Raw genomic sequence first — 16305 nt, 5'->3', positions numbered from 1 at the left:
TCTGCTGATATTTATTCACATGTTGGAAGTACACACTGTGTATGTGACAAAAATGTTCAGCTACATACAGTCATATTTATATAGTGTCAATAAGCTTTATTCAAACTTTTGAACAATGCATAAAAGTCACAGTGTATGGGTTCTAAAAGTTAAACATTTTAAACAAAGGAGTTTCCTTGACTTCACTAGACCACTATGTGAAAGGTTTAAATTCGGGGGGACTCTGAGATGCTGCATAATCGCTGAGAAACTTCTCAGATAACTTTTTTCTTCTTCTGTAGCATCAGGGGAGCCTTGAGGGTGTTCTAGGGTGTGCTGCGTTTGTGTGGATATGAGCAAGACCTAACAGGCTGATAACCCAAAGTGTATATGACTGCATACTATACAGTGCGATATAAGATCCTATGTAAAACAAAGAGATTTCAAGGCAAATAGACAAAGATTCATCAGCAGAAAAGTTAATGGAAAAGAGCAACAACAAAAAAAACCTGTAAATGTAAGATACAAAAGTTCAACACATTAAAATCTACCCTGCCATTTCAGTAAAGATGAAACTCTGTAAATAATATTACTGTCTGAAATTTCAGACTGCTGTTAGTGATCAATTGTGTGCTCTCCCCCAACATTTTCCAGTCCAATATTTACACTGTTGGGTTAATAATAATTATGCTACCAAATACATCAGTATTAATTTACTTACAGGCGATCCATCACTCCAAGTCCATCCTTTCTCAGGGTCTAATCTATTTAAACCAAGCCAGGCTTCCTCTGAAAGCATGCTGAAATATAAATATAAACAGACAAGATTCATTCATGTGTGTGTGTATGTTACTGCTACATATGTACATACACACATGCACGCGCACACGTGCAGTTTTAAAAGAATGGTGGCAAACTGAATAAGAACAATTTTACTTTTGCACCTTTCTTTTTGAATCACCCTGTATATAGTTTAAATATGCTATCTCTTGCACATCCAGTTGTACAATGGAAAATTGCACTGGATCCCTTAATTGTGCTAATTTTGGACATCTATTTATTTGAAATTAAGATCCGCTGAAATAAGTTGCATTTACTTCACTGCAAACAAAAGCAAAATTTATTATGTGAGTGCATGTGTTTGTGTCTTCAGGTCATCTGTTGACATATGTTTTTGTTCTTCCTATGTAAACTTGAATGCTCATCTCTTTTTTTTCTCTAGTGGATTTGGATATATTGTATTTGGATATGCGCTGGCCCATGTACACCCATGTAAAGGCTGCGCTAGCGATACGTGCGCACAAAAGAAGTTCTGAAACGGAGCTCCTTCCCATGATGCTGAAAGGGTGCCCCAAGCGCCCACATTGCGCTGTTTGGACGCAGCGTGGCCATGATGTCATAATGGCAGCACCCATGTGCACAGGGTGCCACCATTATCGTGCCGTCCGTATGTGCTAGGGTTAGGGACTGTGCGGTTGCTGAGCGTCCCTGTAACCCTAGCACGGTGCTTTAGCACCGTGTGTACCGCACCTAAGTTAATTTTTCAAAAAACTTTCCTGTATTTCTATTGTGTGGATTGAGGTTAAGTTGTTCGGTCTTTCTGTCGAGTTTGCTAGAACTGACTCAGTACAGCAGACTTGATTGTTAATCAGAATGTGTACCTCCATGTTCAAATTTTCAGCTCTATGTTGACTGAAGTTTTCCTTGTTTCTGCCCCTACCCTTTGTTTAGATTCTTTCATTTCAAGATGGTTCCTGGAAGCTGTGTTTGTTCTTGTCTGTGTGACCCTTTTCTCTATATGGAGACTGAACCAGTAGATCCTTAGACTAAACTTTGTGTCTGCTTTAATTTTTTTGTTTTTTTCAACTTTGCCAGAATTTTATTTAAGTCTTACTACTGTAGTTTTCATCCCTGAGTGCTGAGGCAGATCTCTTCCCTCTGAATGGTTTTTGCTTGATGAAATAAATATTTTTCTTAAGATTGGTTCCGAAGTGTGTTCTGAAGCATGTTTCTCAAGAGCAAAATGTATGAGTTATTTTTATTATTATTTTCTCACTCTGTGATCTTTGTACTTATAGACACTGAAGCAGTTTTGTGGGCCAGCTTTTCTCTAAAGGCAAACCAGACTCCTCCATCTGAGTCGTGAATCTTTAATTTCATTCTTTAATAAATCACCTACAGTCAATGCCATACTTATCAATATTTGATACCCCTATCTACTTAGTAATGAAAATAGAAGTAAAATTTTACAGTGGAAGAGAATAAGAAAATCTTGACCAGTTAGCATCGTAGGAAAACTACAAATGATGGGGGAGAGAAAATAGTCAATGGGTGAAATAGGTTAGAATTTTGGACTCCTCCCTAGATCAGATAGCATAAAAGAATAAAGTTGTAGATTACTCCTTCAGCCATCGTGAGAATTAATTGCTAATACTAAGCATATCCGAGTAGGATTAAAAAAAAAATCTTGCTTAGAATTCTTATGTCCCCCTCACTAGAGACATCTTCATATCCTAACATCTGAATTATAATCCTATTTGGATTTAGGTGTGGCAAGTGTCTCTTAAAGGTAGACTTGAATGTCTAGTCCTAACTGACTGTAGGTGTGGTGCTCATCTCCATTACTAAACAGAAGATCCAGTGTTGTCCAAAGTCTGCTCTGGTGGTCATGAGGCCAGCATGACTGCACCGAACACTGTTACCTTCTCACCGAAGTGGTACCTGTTTATCTACTTGCACTGGCATGCTTTTGAACTGCTAGATTGGCAGAAAGTGGGACTAGTGATGGGAGCTCACCTTATTATGTGGCACTTGGGCCTCAAACTGCCTAACTTCCAATCTTCCAGAATTGGTGTCTTAAAACCACTAAGCCACTGCCTCTCTAAACATTGTCCCTTACCATTCTATAAAAGCTGCTATTTTTATATATCATAATGATTACTATTTCTGCTGTAAGCACTAATTCATGACTTAACATATCATCACACACTGTGTTATGCTGCTTATGCATAAACTCTCAGAAAACAAAATGTTGGTTATTACCTATAAAGCCCTACATGGCCTGGGCCTGAGTTAGTTAAGGGAACCCCTCTCCCTACATAATCCGCCCAGCACTCTCAGGACATCGGGCACAAAAATATTAGAACACCCCAAAACCAGGTTGAAAACCACCTCTTGTAAAATGTTTTCTGTGATGGCCCCTAGACTTTGGAACAACCTACCGGAAGAGATCCGTCTTATACCTTCTTTGGAAGCCTTCAAGAGGGCATTGAAGACAGATCTCTTCCAGCGGGCCTATCCACCAGATCTCCTCTAATCTGAATTGTAACATCTGAATATGATGACTCGATTCTTAAGACTGTGAGCAGTACTGTAACAGCTCTTCCCTTTTTATTTCTGATTGATGTATTTTGTATTATCTATGTATTTTATCATGTTTTTACTGCTGTAATCCTGCTTTGATCTGAAGGGAGAAGTGGGAGATATAAATAAAATATTATTATTATTATTATTATTATTATTATTATTATTATTAGGCAGCTTGAGTATCCCTGAAGTTCATCATCATTATCCAGCCAGTCCTATTGATATCCAGCAATCAAACAGTGCACTTTTCAACTGCAATCCTAACCACTCCTTACTGGGAGCAAATATCACTGGATACAATGGGACATATCATCACACACTGTGTTATGCTGCTTACGCATCAACTCTCAGAAGATGAAGTTAATTATTTGCCTAGATCTTGGGACAGAACTCTTTTAATCTTGAAATAGTGTAAAGAAATAAGCATTTTGTGAAACTTACAGTCTCTTTAATAAGAGATTCTCTTCATAACTGTGAATAGAAACCAGGTCTCCTCCAATTGCTCTACAGAAATCTCGTGCTTCCAGCCATGATTTCTTTTTACTTTTTTCATAAAGAAATACCTAAAAGCATGAAAATGTATTTTCACTCAAAATATAAGCTATTCCTCTAGAAATTATCTACCTCTTAATTTTACTAATTCCCTTGTTTTTTCCTCATCTTGGCTGATAATCAGTACTCAGTGGTATCTTGCAGTACCTTTGAGACAAACTGAAAGATAGATGCTGGTAGCCTGGGCTTTCATAGACTTGAGCATACTTCCTCAGATGCATTTGGTGGAGTCTACAAACACTCAAGCTGCCCACTTCTATCTTTCAGTGAATGTCAAAGGTGCTGCAAGATCCCACTGCATAATGATTTTCCAGACTAATATGGCTATATCTTTGAATTCTACCACATTGGCTGATAATATTCTCTGTAACACCTATACTTGTCACAAAACAAGGTCACTGCAAAGTTTCTGAAGCAATCTAAAGCAAAGAATATAATGATGTGATTAGGTAAACAATAATCATTAATTTCTTCAGTATGAGGTCAGTGTTGAAACTGCTCTACTTAAACCCACACAAATATGGGTTCCTTTTTTTGACTGAAAAGCTGCATTACAAGAATAATTATGAATATATAATTATGAATATATTTAAGGAGATATCATAGTTATGGCTGAGTCTTTCTATTAATGACTTCATTATTCTGCCTCTTACACTATACCTGAGCAAGTTGCAGATCTCTAAAACATAAAAATCTGCCAAAATTGCCACTTCAGCTAAACTATCCACTTTATACCTAAATGAATTATAATAACTTCCTAATTGGAATTCTAAACTGCCTAATCATCACCTGAACAAAATCTTGAAACTGGTTTGTTGTTTTTGTTAAATGCCTTTGAGTTGATTTCAGCTCATTGTGATCCTGTGGATGAGAGCTCTCCTAGACCCGCAGTCCTCCAATGCTCTGCTTCAGTCCTGCAAACCAGTGTTGCTCTGGAATGCTCAGGTAATGATGGGTTATTGAGGCAGCTTTGTGGCCAGAAAGCTCCAGAGGGAGCTGCATTATTCTGGCCAAAGTAGACTTTTCCTCAGCTTCAAAAAACTATACACCTACTTTGAAGCATACATTCCTAGTTGGGCTGGAGCGCCATCCTTCTGGGCATGGGGCTTGGGGAGTTGTTGCTGGGACTGGTGGAGGTGTTACACCTTCTGCCCATTGTTTGCAGAGGACAGTTGCCTTCTCCTCACAATCCACAACATCCCATAATCCAGCTGCAGTTCCTGTTCTCATGGCTACACAACCAGGACGTTGCCCTTGTTGAGATACAAGATAGAGACAGTGACAATGAAGTTGTCTTAACATAAGCAACCCCTCCCCCAAAAAAGGATTTCTACGGTTATAGAAATCTTATCCCTGTAGATTTTGAGAGTATATACCAGGCATGTCTGAATTCCAGTGGGTGAAGAGGACGTTATCTCCATTGGTCCATCTGAATGTCCCTGGATGTTGAACATCTGAAAGGCCTATCCAGAAATAGCTTTCAGAACGCAGTCCAACTAGACTAGTCAAGTAGGCTTGTTCATATCTGGGGAGAGAAACCCGTAATAGAAGTGTTTAAACCACACAGGTTTGATTAACATAAAACATATGAAATTAATAGCACAGAACGGGAAAGGCACATAAATCAGAAGTCTCAAGACAGTGAGCCAAATAAAGAGATTACAAATGAAATGAACACATGGTAGATTATCCACAAGGAATTTAAATCTGATAAATGGAAGAAAAATTACAGTCAAATGGCAGTATAAATTGTACGATATGGAAAGCATCTAGAAAAGCTTGCCCACTGTACATTTCATCCAACTGTTCACAAAGAAGTCATTCTATGATTATGGAGTGGTCTGCCAGATGAGATCCATTACATTACCACCTTAAACATCTTCAAGAAAGCTGTTAAGACAGATCTCTTCCAGCAGGCCTTTCCTGAATCGATTACAGGCCACCAAGTAAGTTGAACCTGTTATTTCCTGATTTTTGCTACAGCCATTGTTGATTTGTTTATTATTTTAAGGTATGTGTTAATATGTAAACTGTTTAATTGTATTTTAGGGGAGCTGGGTTATTGGGATATGGGATTGTGTATTTTAACATGTAAAGCCCTACATGGCCTGGGTCCAGTCTACTTGAAGGAACGCCTCCTCTCATATAGTCCTCCCCGTACACTCCGGTCCTCCGGGAAAAACCTCTTACAAATAAGAAAGACCAGATTGGTGGTGACCTCTCAGAGATCTTTCTCGGCTGCCACCCAAAAAATTTGGAACGACCTGCCCAAAGAAATTTGTCAATTATCCTCGCTGGATATATACCCCGCCTCGATCCCCAAAATGGAAGAGGCGGGATATAAATAAATATTTCATTCCTTCATTCATTTCAACTGCACTGATTGTGTTGCATAGAGAGGCAGGATATAAATACATTTTATTAGTTTATTATTTATTATTATTCCCTTCTCCTGTCTTCCCATAGAATCATAGAGTTGGAAGTGACCTCAAGGGTCATCCACTCCAACCCTTTGCCATGCAGGGAAATACAATCAAAGCACCCCTGATAGATGGCCATCCAGCCTCTGTTTAAAAACTTCCAAAGAAGGAGATGCCACCACACTCTGAGGCAGTGTATTCCACTGTCAAACTGTATTAGTGTATTCCACTAATTAGAATCTCTTTTCTGAAAAAGCCATTTTTCTTGTTTCCAGACTTTCCACCACAAATTGGTCCTTCCTGTCTTACACTGATTTCTAGATAACAGCTATTATTTTATCCATGTCAAAAATGGACATATATTTTGTTCTTTTTCTTTCGAACTATAGTAAACCATTTGCATACCTGTCCTCCACTGTAGTTAAAAATCCCTTGTTTGCTTCACAGAATATCTTTGCTTCTGAAAATGTTACAACTGTCACTCCAATGAAGTAACAATATAAACCGTTTTTTTTCCAGCCCTGTCCATAGAAAAGAACCAACAGCCACAGGTTATTGCAGCATTCGTATAGTATCAATTTCATTTCATATATTGCATAATCACATCCTTTTATGCAAGAATTGGCCTAAAATGGACTTCATGGTGAACCATAAGGACTCCACAATGACTATGTTAAAAGTGTTTTCTTTCTTCAAAGCACATTTGTGGCATAAAAATCCTGGGCTAGAATCCTCTTTATGACTTACACAGTTTGATACAGAGTGTGGACACACTGATACAGTCATAACTAAGAATGGAAGAGAAATTAATATTAACCAAAAGTTATGAAAAGCAATATTAAGGTTTGATGCATGATTTAGCATTGCAGATACTCCTGTTATTTTTCATTGAAATGTTCTGTGGTTGGAACCAAAGAGAAAACATAAAGTGATAGATCTACATCCATTTATAAATTTAAATCATTGCCATTGATGCAATCCCTTCCACCTCCCCTTTCCCAAAACAGTGCAACTACTCAGCTGAGCTGCAGTGGGAGATGAGAAACTCTGTCCCCATGACTTGTGGGATCACTATTTTTGGTGAAGATCACATGGGAATTATTTTTACCTCCAATGTCAACATCCTAGACATTTCTGGATGAAAGCCATGCCTTTGTTTGGAACTGAACAGGTACAACTGAGGGGTGGACTTATCATTACAGTATATGTGATAGTGACCCCTGAATTTATTTGGGGGATGGTGTTAAAATTGCTCTAAAACAGGAACCCCTAGCTTATACTAGGCACTGCAAAAGTGCAAAGACCTTCTGTTCATTGCATGGATCACTAAAGATGCCATTCACAAGAGTGAGACTTTGCACATACAGTGCAGGTGGTGCAGTGGTAAATTCTAAAGTGCCAGTGTTCATTATGACAGTTCCCATTGTTACACCTTCAAAGAAAATCAAAGAAAAATAACAATATAAGCAGCTTTCCCAAACAGTTTCAGCAATATCTCCACAAGAACAGGTTTTTGTAAATCTAATGGGTAAATGATCAGAAACAAAAATACAAAAGAAGGGAGGAAGTTGTGAAAGAAGCTGGATGTGATGGAAGTAGGACAGTGGAGTCACTGAGAAGGGGATCCTGAGTGCCCTCAGGAAGCCAGTATGGCACAAGGAGGACGTTTACTGCTCACAACAGTATGACATTTATGAAATTATGTGGAATAAACTGCAACAATACTGATAGTCAATATCTTCACAAACCTTTCAAAAATAAGAGATAGCTGAACAAGGTCAGTAATTTTACTAAACATCTATTTGTTTTAGACCTACTTTCTGGCATTTTGGGTCATCCGGTTCGGCTTCTTCAGGAACAGATGACAAAGGTTTTCTTTTACAGATATAACCAAATTCGTCTTCACAGTAAGAATCACCCCAGGACCCATTCTTGACAAGGAAAAGTAAAGAAGCATAAAATATTGTGAGATAGAATATTCAATACTTTTTAAAAATAATTCTTAATGGCTTTTATGCCAGTACAAAGCACTCAGTTTTTACATGAGTTGAACAACTGCACAAAATGTTATGCCTGTTATGTGTGCACTTCTCTGCAATCTGCAGCATAAACATACTATTGTACTGAGAAAAGAGTATGTAAGAAGTATTTTGTCAAGTCTGTAAATTATAAGCAACACATTTTCAACCTGCAGGAAGCAGTAGATGTAAAAATACATTTTCATCCCAGATTGAGATCTTCAAACTGACATGGCACAATTCATATTTATGAATTTTAAAACATAAATTTCAGGTCTATATTATTTTCTCTTACAAAAAAATAAAATTCTGTGACAGCCAAGTTCTTTAGTCTTTATAAATTGGGCTTATTGTTTAATCTGCAAAATTTATTCTGCAGTTTTTGTTTTTACAAAAAAGAGTATTTTATTTTTCTTTCTTTCTTTCTTTCTTTTTTGTTTTGTTTTTGTTTTCATTCATTTGTTTGCCATACTTAGGAGTTTGCAATTTTGTAGTTACTATTAAGGACTATACAAAGATCTATCAGTTGCACCATCAGAGCCTGGAAATTTTATTCAGCAACTGCTCTGGCTTTTGAGGCAGGCCATTCCTATCCAATTGCTGGTGTGTTCTTAATTACAAAAGCTTCCTATCAACTGTTGTTCCTCAACTAATAAACAAATATTGAAGTTGTATGCACAGTTCCTTGATGGTTAGCACCCACTGACCATGGTAAGGCTTACTTCCAAGTAAATCTGAATAGGACTGGGATAAGCATTTGAAATTCAAAATTACTTTTTCATAGGCCAAAACCACTGATTTTGTTGTTGCAGTCCCATGCAGAATTAGGTGCATGTAAGTCTGTGATGAAGAGGGATCTTGGAGGTCTCCCATTCATAGGGTCACCATAGATCAAAGTTGACATAATGGCAAATAATAGCAACAACAAAGTCTATTAATTCCTGTAGTAGTAGGCATGTACTGTTCTGCACAGACTGAGCAAGAAAGATAACAAAGACAACAAACCAACAAAGGCAACTGTTGTATGGGCAGGTCCAGTTTTAGATAAATGTCTAAACCTGTGATTCTTAACTTGTAGCTCATAGATACCCTGTCCATGGATGGACTTTAGTGAGTACAGTCTGCCCTCCCCATACACAGGGGATCTGTTCTGGACCCCCCCCCCCCCCGCAAATGGGGAAAAGAGCGTAAGCTCAAGCACCATAGGAAATAATGGCATGCGGCGTGAGTACACACCCCATTATTTCTGCCTGGGCTTTCCTTCTGCGTGAGCTCAAACCCATGGAAGGCAAGCCCGCCTATAAGGAGGGCCGACTATATACAAACCAGGTGCAAAAAAATAAATAAAAATAAATCCCGTATCATTTCAAATGTAATATTTATATAGGCTGAGTCTTACTTATCCAGAAATCCAAAATACTCACAACACTAAAACTTTTTTCATGGTGGCTCAGATATGACACTTTTGATTTCTGATGGTTCGATGTACATAAACTTTGTTTCATGTACAAAAATATTTTAAAATATTGTGTAAAAGTACCTTTAGGCTATATGTGTAAAGTGTATATGACACAGAATTAATTTTGAGTTTAGACTTGGGTCTTATTTCCAAGATATCTCAATATATGTATAGGCAAATACAGGTATTCCAAAAATAAATAAATAAATAAATTGAAATCCCAAACACTTCTGGGCCCAGGCATTTTGGATAAAGGATAACCAACCTTTATGCACATTTTTTTGTAGAAGAGATCCACAGCTTTCATCAGATTCTCTCAAAGTAGTCCATAACCAAAAAAGATTAAGGAACTAAACTTACTCCTCAACAGTCTTTCATATAAAACAGAATACAAGGGAAATACTGTACATCTCTGCCCAGCAGATAGGGATGCCTTTTGTTTACCTCTCCACTCATGATGACACAGTCTTCCTGTATATTTTTTATGTGTGTGGGTTCTCCTCGCTGCCACTTGGTAAATCTTACTGGAGTACCATCACTCCATTCAAAATACATTTGGGTCTTCCGGTCATTCAGTCCTATCCACAGAAGGTCTGTTGTTTCTAAGAACATAAATGCATCTTGTTTATTCACTTCATTGCTTAGTCTGAAAGAGTCTGTCTGTTGAACAGGACTGTCTGTTACATAGCTGTATGGGTGTATAGTTGCAGAAGTAGGAGAGCATTCACAACAACAATCCAATTTGGTATTTTTGTGTACAGCGAAAACATTGGAGCTGGATTCTTGACAATTGCTACAGTTGTGCAGCTCCTAATAGCCAGTTTAATCTTTAAATATTCTAAATGCTCATTTCTTATAGGCACTCTTAGACACACTTCACACTGATTAGGGAGATCAAATAGTCTATTCACTGGAATATGCAAAGGGATCCTGTAGCACCTTTGAGATTAACTAAAAAAGTTCTACAAAATCCCTTTGCATACTGATTTTTCAGACTAACATGGCTATATCTTTGCATTTCATGTGTCAGTTACAATTGAGGAGTGAAAAGCAAGCCCTCAGAGTCCCATTTCCCTCAAATCTACTCCTATTTCTGGCAGATTCTTTTCTAGAATTGCTGTGGCTGTAGTAATCAGGAACATTAATAACTTCATTTTCTCAGAACTAGATGGATGCTCAAATATATTAATGACCTCAGAAAATTGTACTTGTTTGTGATAGAAAAGATACTTTACAAAGTTAAAACCGACTGGATATGTATGGACACATGGATACACAAAAACACGTAAATGAGGCCAGAACATTTTGGATATACATACTATAACCAAGCTGAGAAATCACAAAGCTGTATTCTTCAGTGTTGTGTATACTTATTAAATCACCATCTGCCTTTCGGCAGGACAACAATGCATCACTCCATGTCTTCGGTTCTCTATGAAGACGGTAACAGTACCCTGTGTATGCAATCCAACCATCTTGACATTTAATTGGTTTTAAGTCATCTAAAAAGAGAGCAATAATGAATTTTGCATCATGGTGTCTTAATAAAAAAGAATAACTTGTTCTATTACATGAGAAGATCATTGTCATTACAGATGACAACAACATGCAGGACTCAAATATATTTTTTCATAGACTAAGTAGGTTTTCAGTAATACATCATCTTTGTATCCTATAATAAACTTATGAAAGTATGAATCTTTCCATAGAATACAGGACTGTTGGAATGATGACTCTTTACTACCTGACCGCTAATTCTTTTTAAATCTACTCTCTGATTTCTGCACAAAATTCACAGTACATTATTTCCTGACTCTTTATAATCTGACTGCCACTTCCTTCTAAACCTACCTTCTGATTTTTGCAGAAAATTCACAGTGCTTTATTTCTTGAAAAATAAATTTGGCAGCAACCCTAAAAATTATGAAGCAGAAATAGAAAGAACTATTCAACTCGCTGATTCTAACTAGCTAACTCCAACTCACTTCTCTCTCTCTCATATCTCCAACATCAGCATTCATCTCTCTCACTCATATCCAAATGTCTTATCTGACCTCCTTGTTTAAAACCTTTTTAGATGTTCAGTTAATCGCCAGTGTCAACATTCCAGTCTCTCAGCCCATCCCAACAAATCTTTATCTTATAACGTATTGTATATACTCAATGCACAACCAACAACATTTCCCATAATATCAAATAACCGCAATTTCTTTTCTTTTTTTTATCCTCCTACCTGCGGGAATAACTGAAGAATCAAGTGAGGAGTTTTCTTTTTTGCAAATGTATCCAAGTCTCTGGTCACACTTATAATTTACCCAGTTACCATTCTTAGACTGCATTGAGCCACAGATTTTTTCTGATTCTGGAGATGGACTACCTTTTTTTTAAAAGAGCAAGATAAATCAAAACACCTTGTGTTAATATTCCTTCACTTGAAACATGCAAATAATGCCAAATTGGTTCTAATTTCTTACTGTTCAGTGGCATTTCAAGATCACAGTCGATTAACCACAGCTTGGGGAAACATGTTAAATTAATTCTTTGAGATTTCTACTTCCAACAAAGGTAAAACTATTTCACCTGGACTACAAGCATTACATTTTACATGCACAGCACCTAAAGATTTTTACATTAAGAAATTCATTATTCTTTACTTAGGAATGGGGTAGTTAGTCTTGCACAGGACAGAGTTTGACTAGATTTCAATGGATATTACTTTGCTGCTTCTATCTGCTGGATTTGAAATCTTATTGTCTGTGCTTTACTGCCCTTTGTCCACAACAATCCCCTGATTGCCAAGAAGAGGAGTGGCTTTTGCCTGCATTAATATCCCTCCAGACCATTTTAACTGTCAACAGAAGTAACATCTGAAATAAAATGTAGCCCTGTGGCTCTAATATCATCATTTTACTTTCCCTGTATGATATTAACATCTTTGCCTGATGAAAAAGCCAGTGAAGCTTTGAAAGCTTACACAATATATTTTGTGCATTTCAGTTGGTCCGATAAAGGTATTTTTGTTTTGTGGATTTTGTATTTTGTTGTATTTTGTTGCCAACATGGCCAACATGGATACCACTGAATATATTAAATTCAAGATGTTAATTCTAATTCATTTGTTAATTCTCCCAAACCATGAATCTGGGATATTATTTTTCTAAATAACACTACTCACAATTTTTGTGTGAAATTAATATAGAGGCCTTATTATAAATATAGGAGCATTTGCTGTCCCTCCCTGCTACATTTGCCATAAAATTTCCTTTCTTTAGGGCACAGGAGACTTTGGGCTGAGTTTCTTCTATCTTTGTCATCAATCTGTGATTGGAGATTACAGTTAGGAGCTATTTAATGGCTGGGATGGAGCTGCAGAAAATAAGCTCATTTTTGTAGCCCGATAGATAGATAGATAGACAGATAGATAGATAGATAGATAGATCTCTTACATGGTATAGCAGCACACATTTGCACACAGGCAAGCTTCAGATGGGAACACTGGCAAAGTTTTGCAGGGCACAAGAGATGTAATTGGCAGGCTACCATGGTTTTGCAGGGAGGAAAACTGATAAGATTTACCTCTTGGATATAAGAGGAGGCCAAAACAAAATGTGCCACTAGGCTAAGGGTAAATCTCAGAGTTTCTTTAAAACTAATATCATTAATAAAACAATTAACAATGAATGAAACAATGTACACCCCAACCTGAATAACAAAAAATAATTTCCATATTTCCAGTAGTCAGCATTAATTATTTTTTTTTAATATACTTAGGCCCGTTACATATGGGCGTAAAGTACGCGCTCCGCGCGTACTGGAGTTAGAAAGGGGCATCACTTCCTGATGTCCCTAACCCTAATATGCACAGAGCGCGTAGAAAATGGTGGCGCCCTATACACATGGGTGCCGCCATGACTATGTCACGACCACACTACCTCCAAATGGGGCAGCGCGGAAGTGACGTAGTGGGGCTGCATGAGGGGGCCTGGGGCACCCTTTCCACAGCCCCGGAAGGAGCTCCTTCCACGATTTGTGTCGCTGATGCCAGTGACGCAAATGAGAAAGGGGCCAAGTGGCCCCTTTCTCCACGTCCCCGCTGCTGTCGGGTGTCCTAGGGGGCATGAAGCCCCAAGGACACCCCTTTCCAGGCCGCGGGGAAGCAGCCTTTTGCCGCTTCCCTGCAGCCTGGAAAGCGGCGGATCGGGGCCTCAGAGGCTGCCACTGTGGCAGCTGAGGCCCCAATCCAGCAGGGAAAGGGCCAGTTATAGGCCGCCCCAAATGGGCAGTCTGTTACACGCCTTAATGTCCCAAGCTCCAAAATCATCTGGGGATTCGCTGTTAAGTTCTCGGAGGAGGGCAATTTATGACCATATATTATACAGCTGTTATATTATATCTGTAAAGCACTTATATTATTTCAAAAAAATTTGATACCGTCTGAATCATGTCTTGAACTGGAGAATAAGCATCATGAAATCTCTAGATTCCATGGTGATCCAAACAAGACAAAACAAATGAAAAGAACCAAAGAGAGAGAAAGAGAGATTGTAAATGGCAGATATTTATGCTGATAATCAAAATACTTTTGTTTTGTGCTTGATACAAGAAAATATACCACACATCTAGGAGGGAAAGCATTAACTAATTGTTAAGACATTACATGTCATTTAATAATTAAAAGAAAGTTACAAAAGAGTTGTTTTTAAATGCCTTCTCCTCTTTCTATTCTTAAATTGAACATCTTTGGGTCACAAAAATGGAGTTAGCAAATACTCTTCTTCACTTCCAATAAATTCCCTCTAGTGGTTTCAGTTTGTAACTGAATATTAAATGATGACGTTTTCAGAACCAAACTACTGCAATTCACCTACCTGGAGCCCAATTTAAATATGGGAAAGGATGGTCGCCAGCCCATTTCCACCCATTGTCAGAATCCAAATTGTTAAGGCCTATCCAATAGTCACCATCCATACCACCTGTTAATCCTATCAAAAGAAAATAAAATCATTTGCATTTTACATAGCTAGGGTTCTTGAACTTGTGAGACTTGTAGTGGATTTACTTCACAGGTATCATATCACAAGCCAGTATGGCAGTAAAGAAACCATTAGATTACCATTATCAAGGAAAATCAAGGAAATCACACACAAAAAAACCCTCAGCCTGATGTAATCAAGGTTGCCAGATTGTTGTTTTGCAGGGTGTGTATATGTGTGTGTACTTTGTCTCAAGGAGAAATTTATCAGCAAAACTCTCCCACCAACATGGAAAAGCTCATCATATTCCTGTTATTAACCTATCAACTAGTTTATTATGTTTTCAGTCTATTTAAATTATTTTTATTGTTTTAGATTGATTTAATCTGTTAATACTAGTTTTACTTGTAGGCTACCCTAAAATCCCATGCCATAGGGCAGGATATAAATATTTTAATAATATCCCATCCTGGGGGAAAGGCAGGGTATAAATAAAATAATAAATGATTATGAGATGTGGTGCTGGAGAAGAGTTCTGTGGGTACTATGGCATGCTAAAAAGACAAATGAGTCCTAAAGTAAGCCTGAACTCTCCCTAGAAGCAAAAATGACTAAACAGAGGGTGTTGTATTTTGGCCATATCATGAGAAGACATAGCTCACTTTGTAATGAATAATAATGCTTAGCAAAGTAGAAAACGGGGGGGGGGGGGGGGGGGAGACCACAGTCCAGATGGATAGATTCGACCAAAGAAGCCATAGGCCTGAATCTGCAAGACCTGAGCAGGGTCACTGATGCCAGTGTGACTTGGTGATCTCTCATTCCTCGTATTATTATAAATCAAAGTCAGTCTGATGGCACTGTTTCAACAGATGCATTCAGTTCATCATACATTTGCTAACTATATGAAGATCTGTCAAAATATAGAAATTCAAGGGGCAATGGATAGCACATATTTAGATGGTTTCAAAGTTTAATTCTTCTAGGGGAAAATTAAACTCATATTGTGTTCTTCAGATCATTACTTACAGCTGGGGCAATATTTATTAATGAGTAAAATGTCTTGATAACTTCATTACATTTTAGATTATGCTTAATAATGTTATACCTGTCAGGTATGTTTGTTCATGTAGCTCTCTTATGTTCAGTAATTCTGCATTCTGTTGCTGACAACTACGTCTTGCTTGGTACCATGTGAGAGCTGAAAGGGAGTTGATCTGGTACAGATCTCCTGTCCAATGGTTTTTGGTCCAGAAGAATTCATCATGGTCATCTGTAGGCATTGCAAGCATTGTACACACTGAAGTCAAATAATGAAATCACCTGTTGTGAAGCTAAATCTAGAAGTGAGCCTTAAAAAATCATAATCGTAATCTTAGTACCAACTTTCTGAAGAAATTCAGCACAGAGAAATCCATGCTGACACATCTAAAGATCAGTGAAGTAGAACAGCTGTCAACCACCCCTGATATATGTGCATTCATCTTTAGAGGAAAGGCCTGCACACAGCACTTTTCATGCATATATGCTCCCCCAGG

At 37.8% G+C, this 16305-nt stretch overlaps 1 protein-coding gene across 1 annotated transcript in view; it reads right to left on the bottom strand.

The window, feature by feature from the left end:
- Positions 1 to 16305, bottom strand: part of LOC149309945 (macrophage mannose receptor 1-like) — a 46668-nt gene that overhangs the window by 26387 nt on the left and 3976 nt on the right. Inside the window, exons 4-14 of the mRNA XM_089534020.1 lie at positions 15876 to 16040; positions 14663 to 14776; positions 12028 to 12171; positions 11114 to 11296; positions 10239 to 10396; positions 8135 to 8248; positions 6723 to 6838; positions 5274 to 5422; positions 4951 to 5150; positions 3787 to 3908; positions 701 to 779 (exon numbers count right to left, since the gene is read on the bottom strand). Coding sequence (XP_089390146.1) covers positions 701 to 779; positions 3787 to 3908; positions 4951 to 5150; positions 5274 to 5422; positions 6723 to 6838; positions 8135 to 8248; positions 10239 to 10396; positions 11114 to 11296; positions 12028 to 12171; positions 14663 to 14776; positions 15876 to 16040 — 1544 coding nt within the window. The remainder of the gene's footprint in view (positions 1 to 700; positions 780 to 3786; positions 3909 to 4950; positions 5151 to 5273; positions 5423 to 6722; positions 6839 to 8134; positions 8249 to 10238; positions 10397 to 11113; positions 11297 to 12027; positions 12172 to 14662; positions 14777 to 15875; positions 16041 to 16305) is intronic.

This window comes from Sceloporus occidentalis, unplaced genomic scaffold (genome assembly GCF_023333645.1).
Source record: "Sceloporus occidentalis isolate IW3139 unplaced genomic scaffold, rSceOcc1.0.p SCAF_7, whole genome shotgun sequence".
Classification (NCBI taxonomy): Eukaryota; Metazoa; Chordata; class Lepidosauria; order Squamata; family Phrynosomatidae; genus Sceloporus; species Sceloporus occidentalis.
Note: the sequence above shows the minus strand (reverse complement) of the source record. Positions and strands in the feature narration are given on the sequence as shown.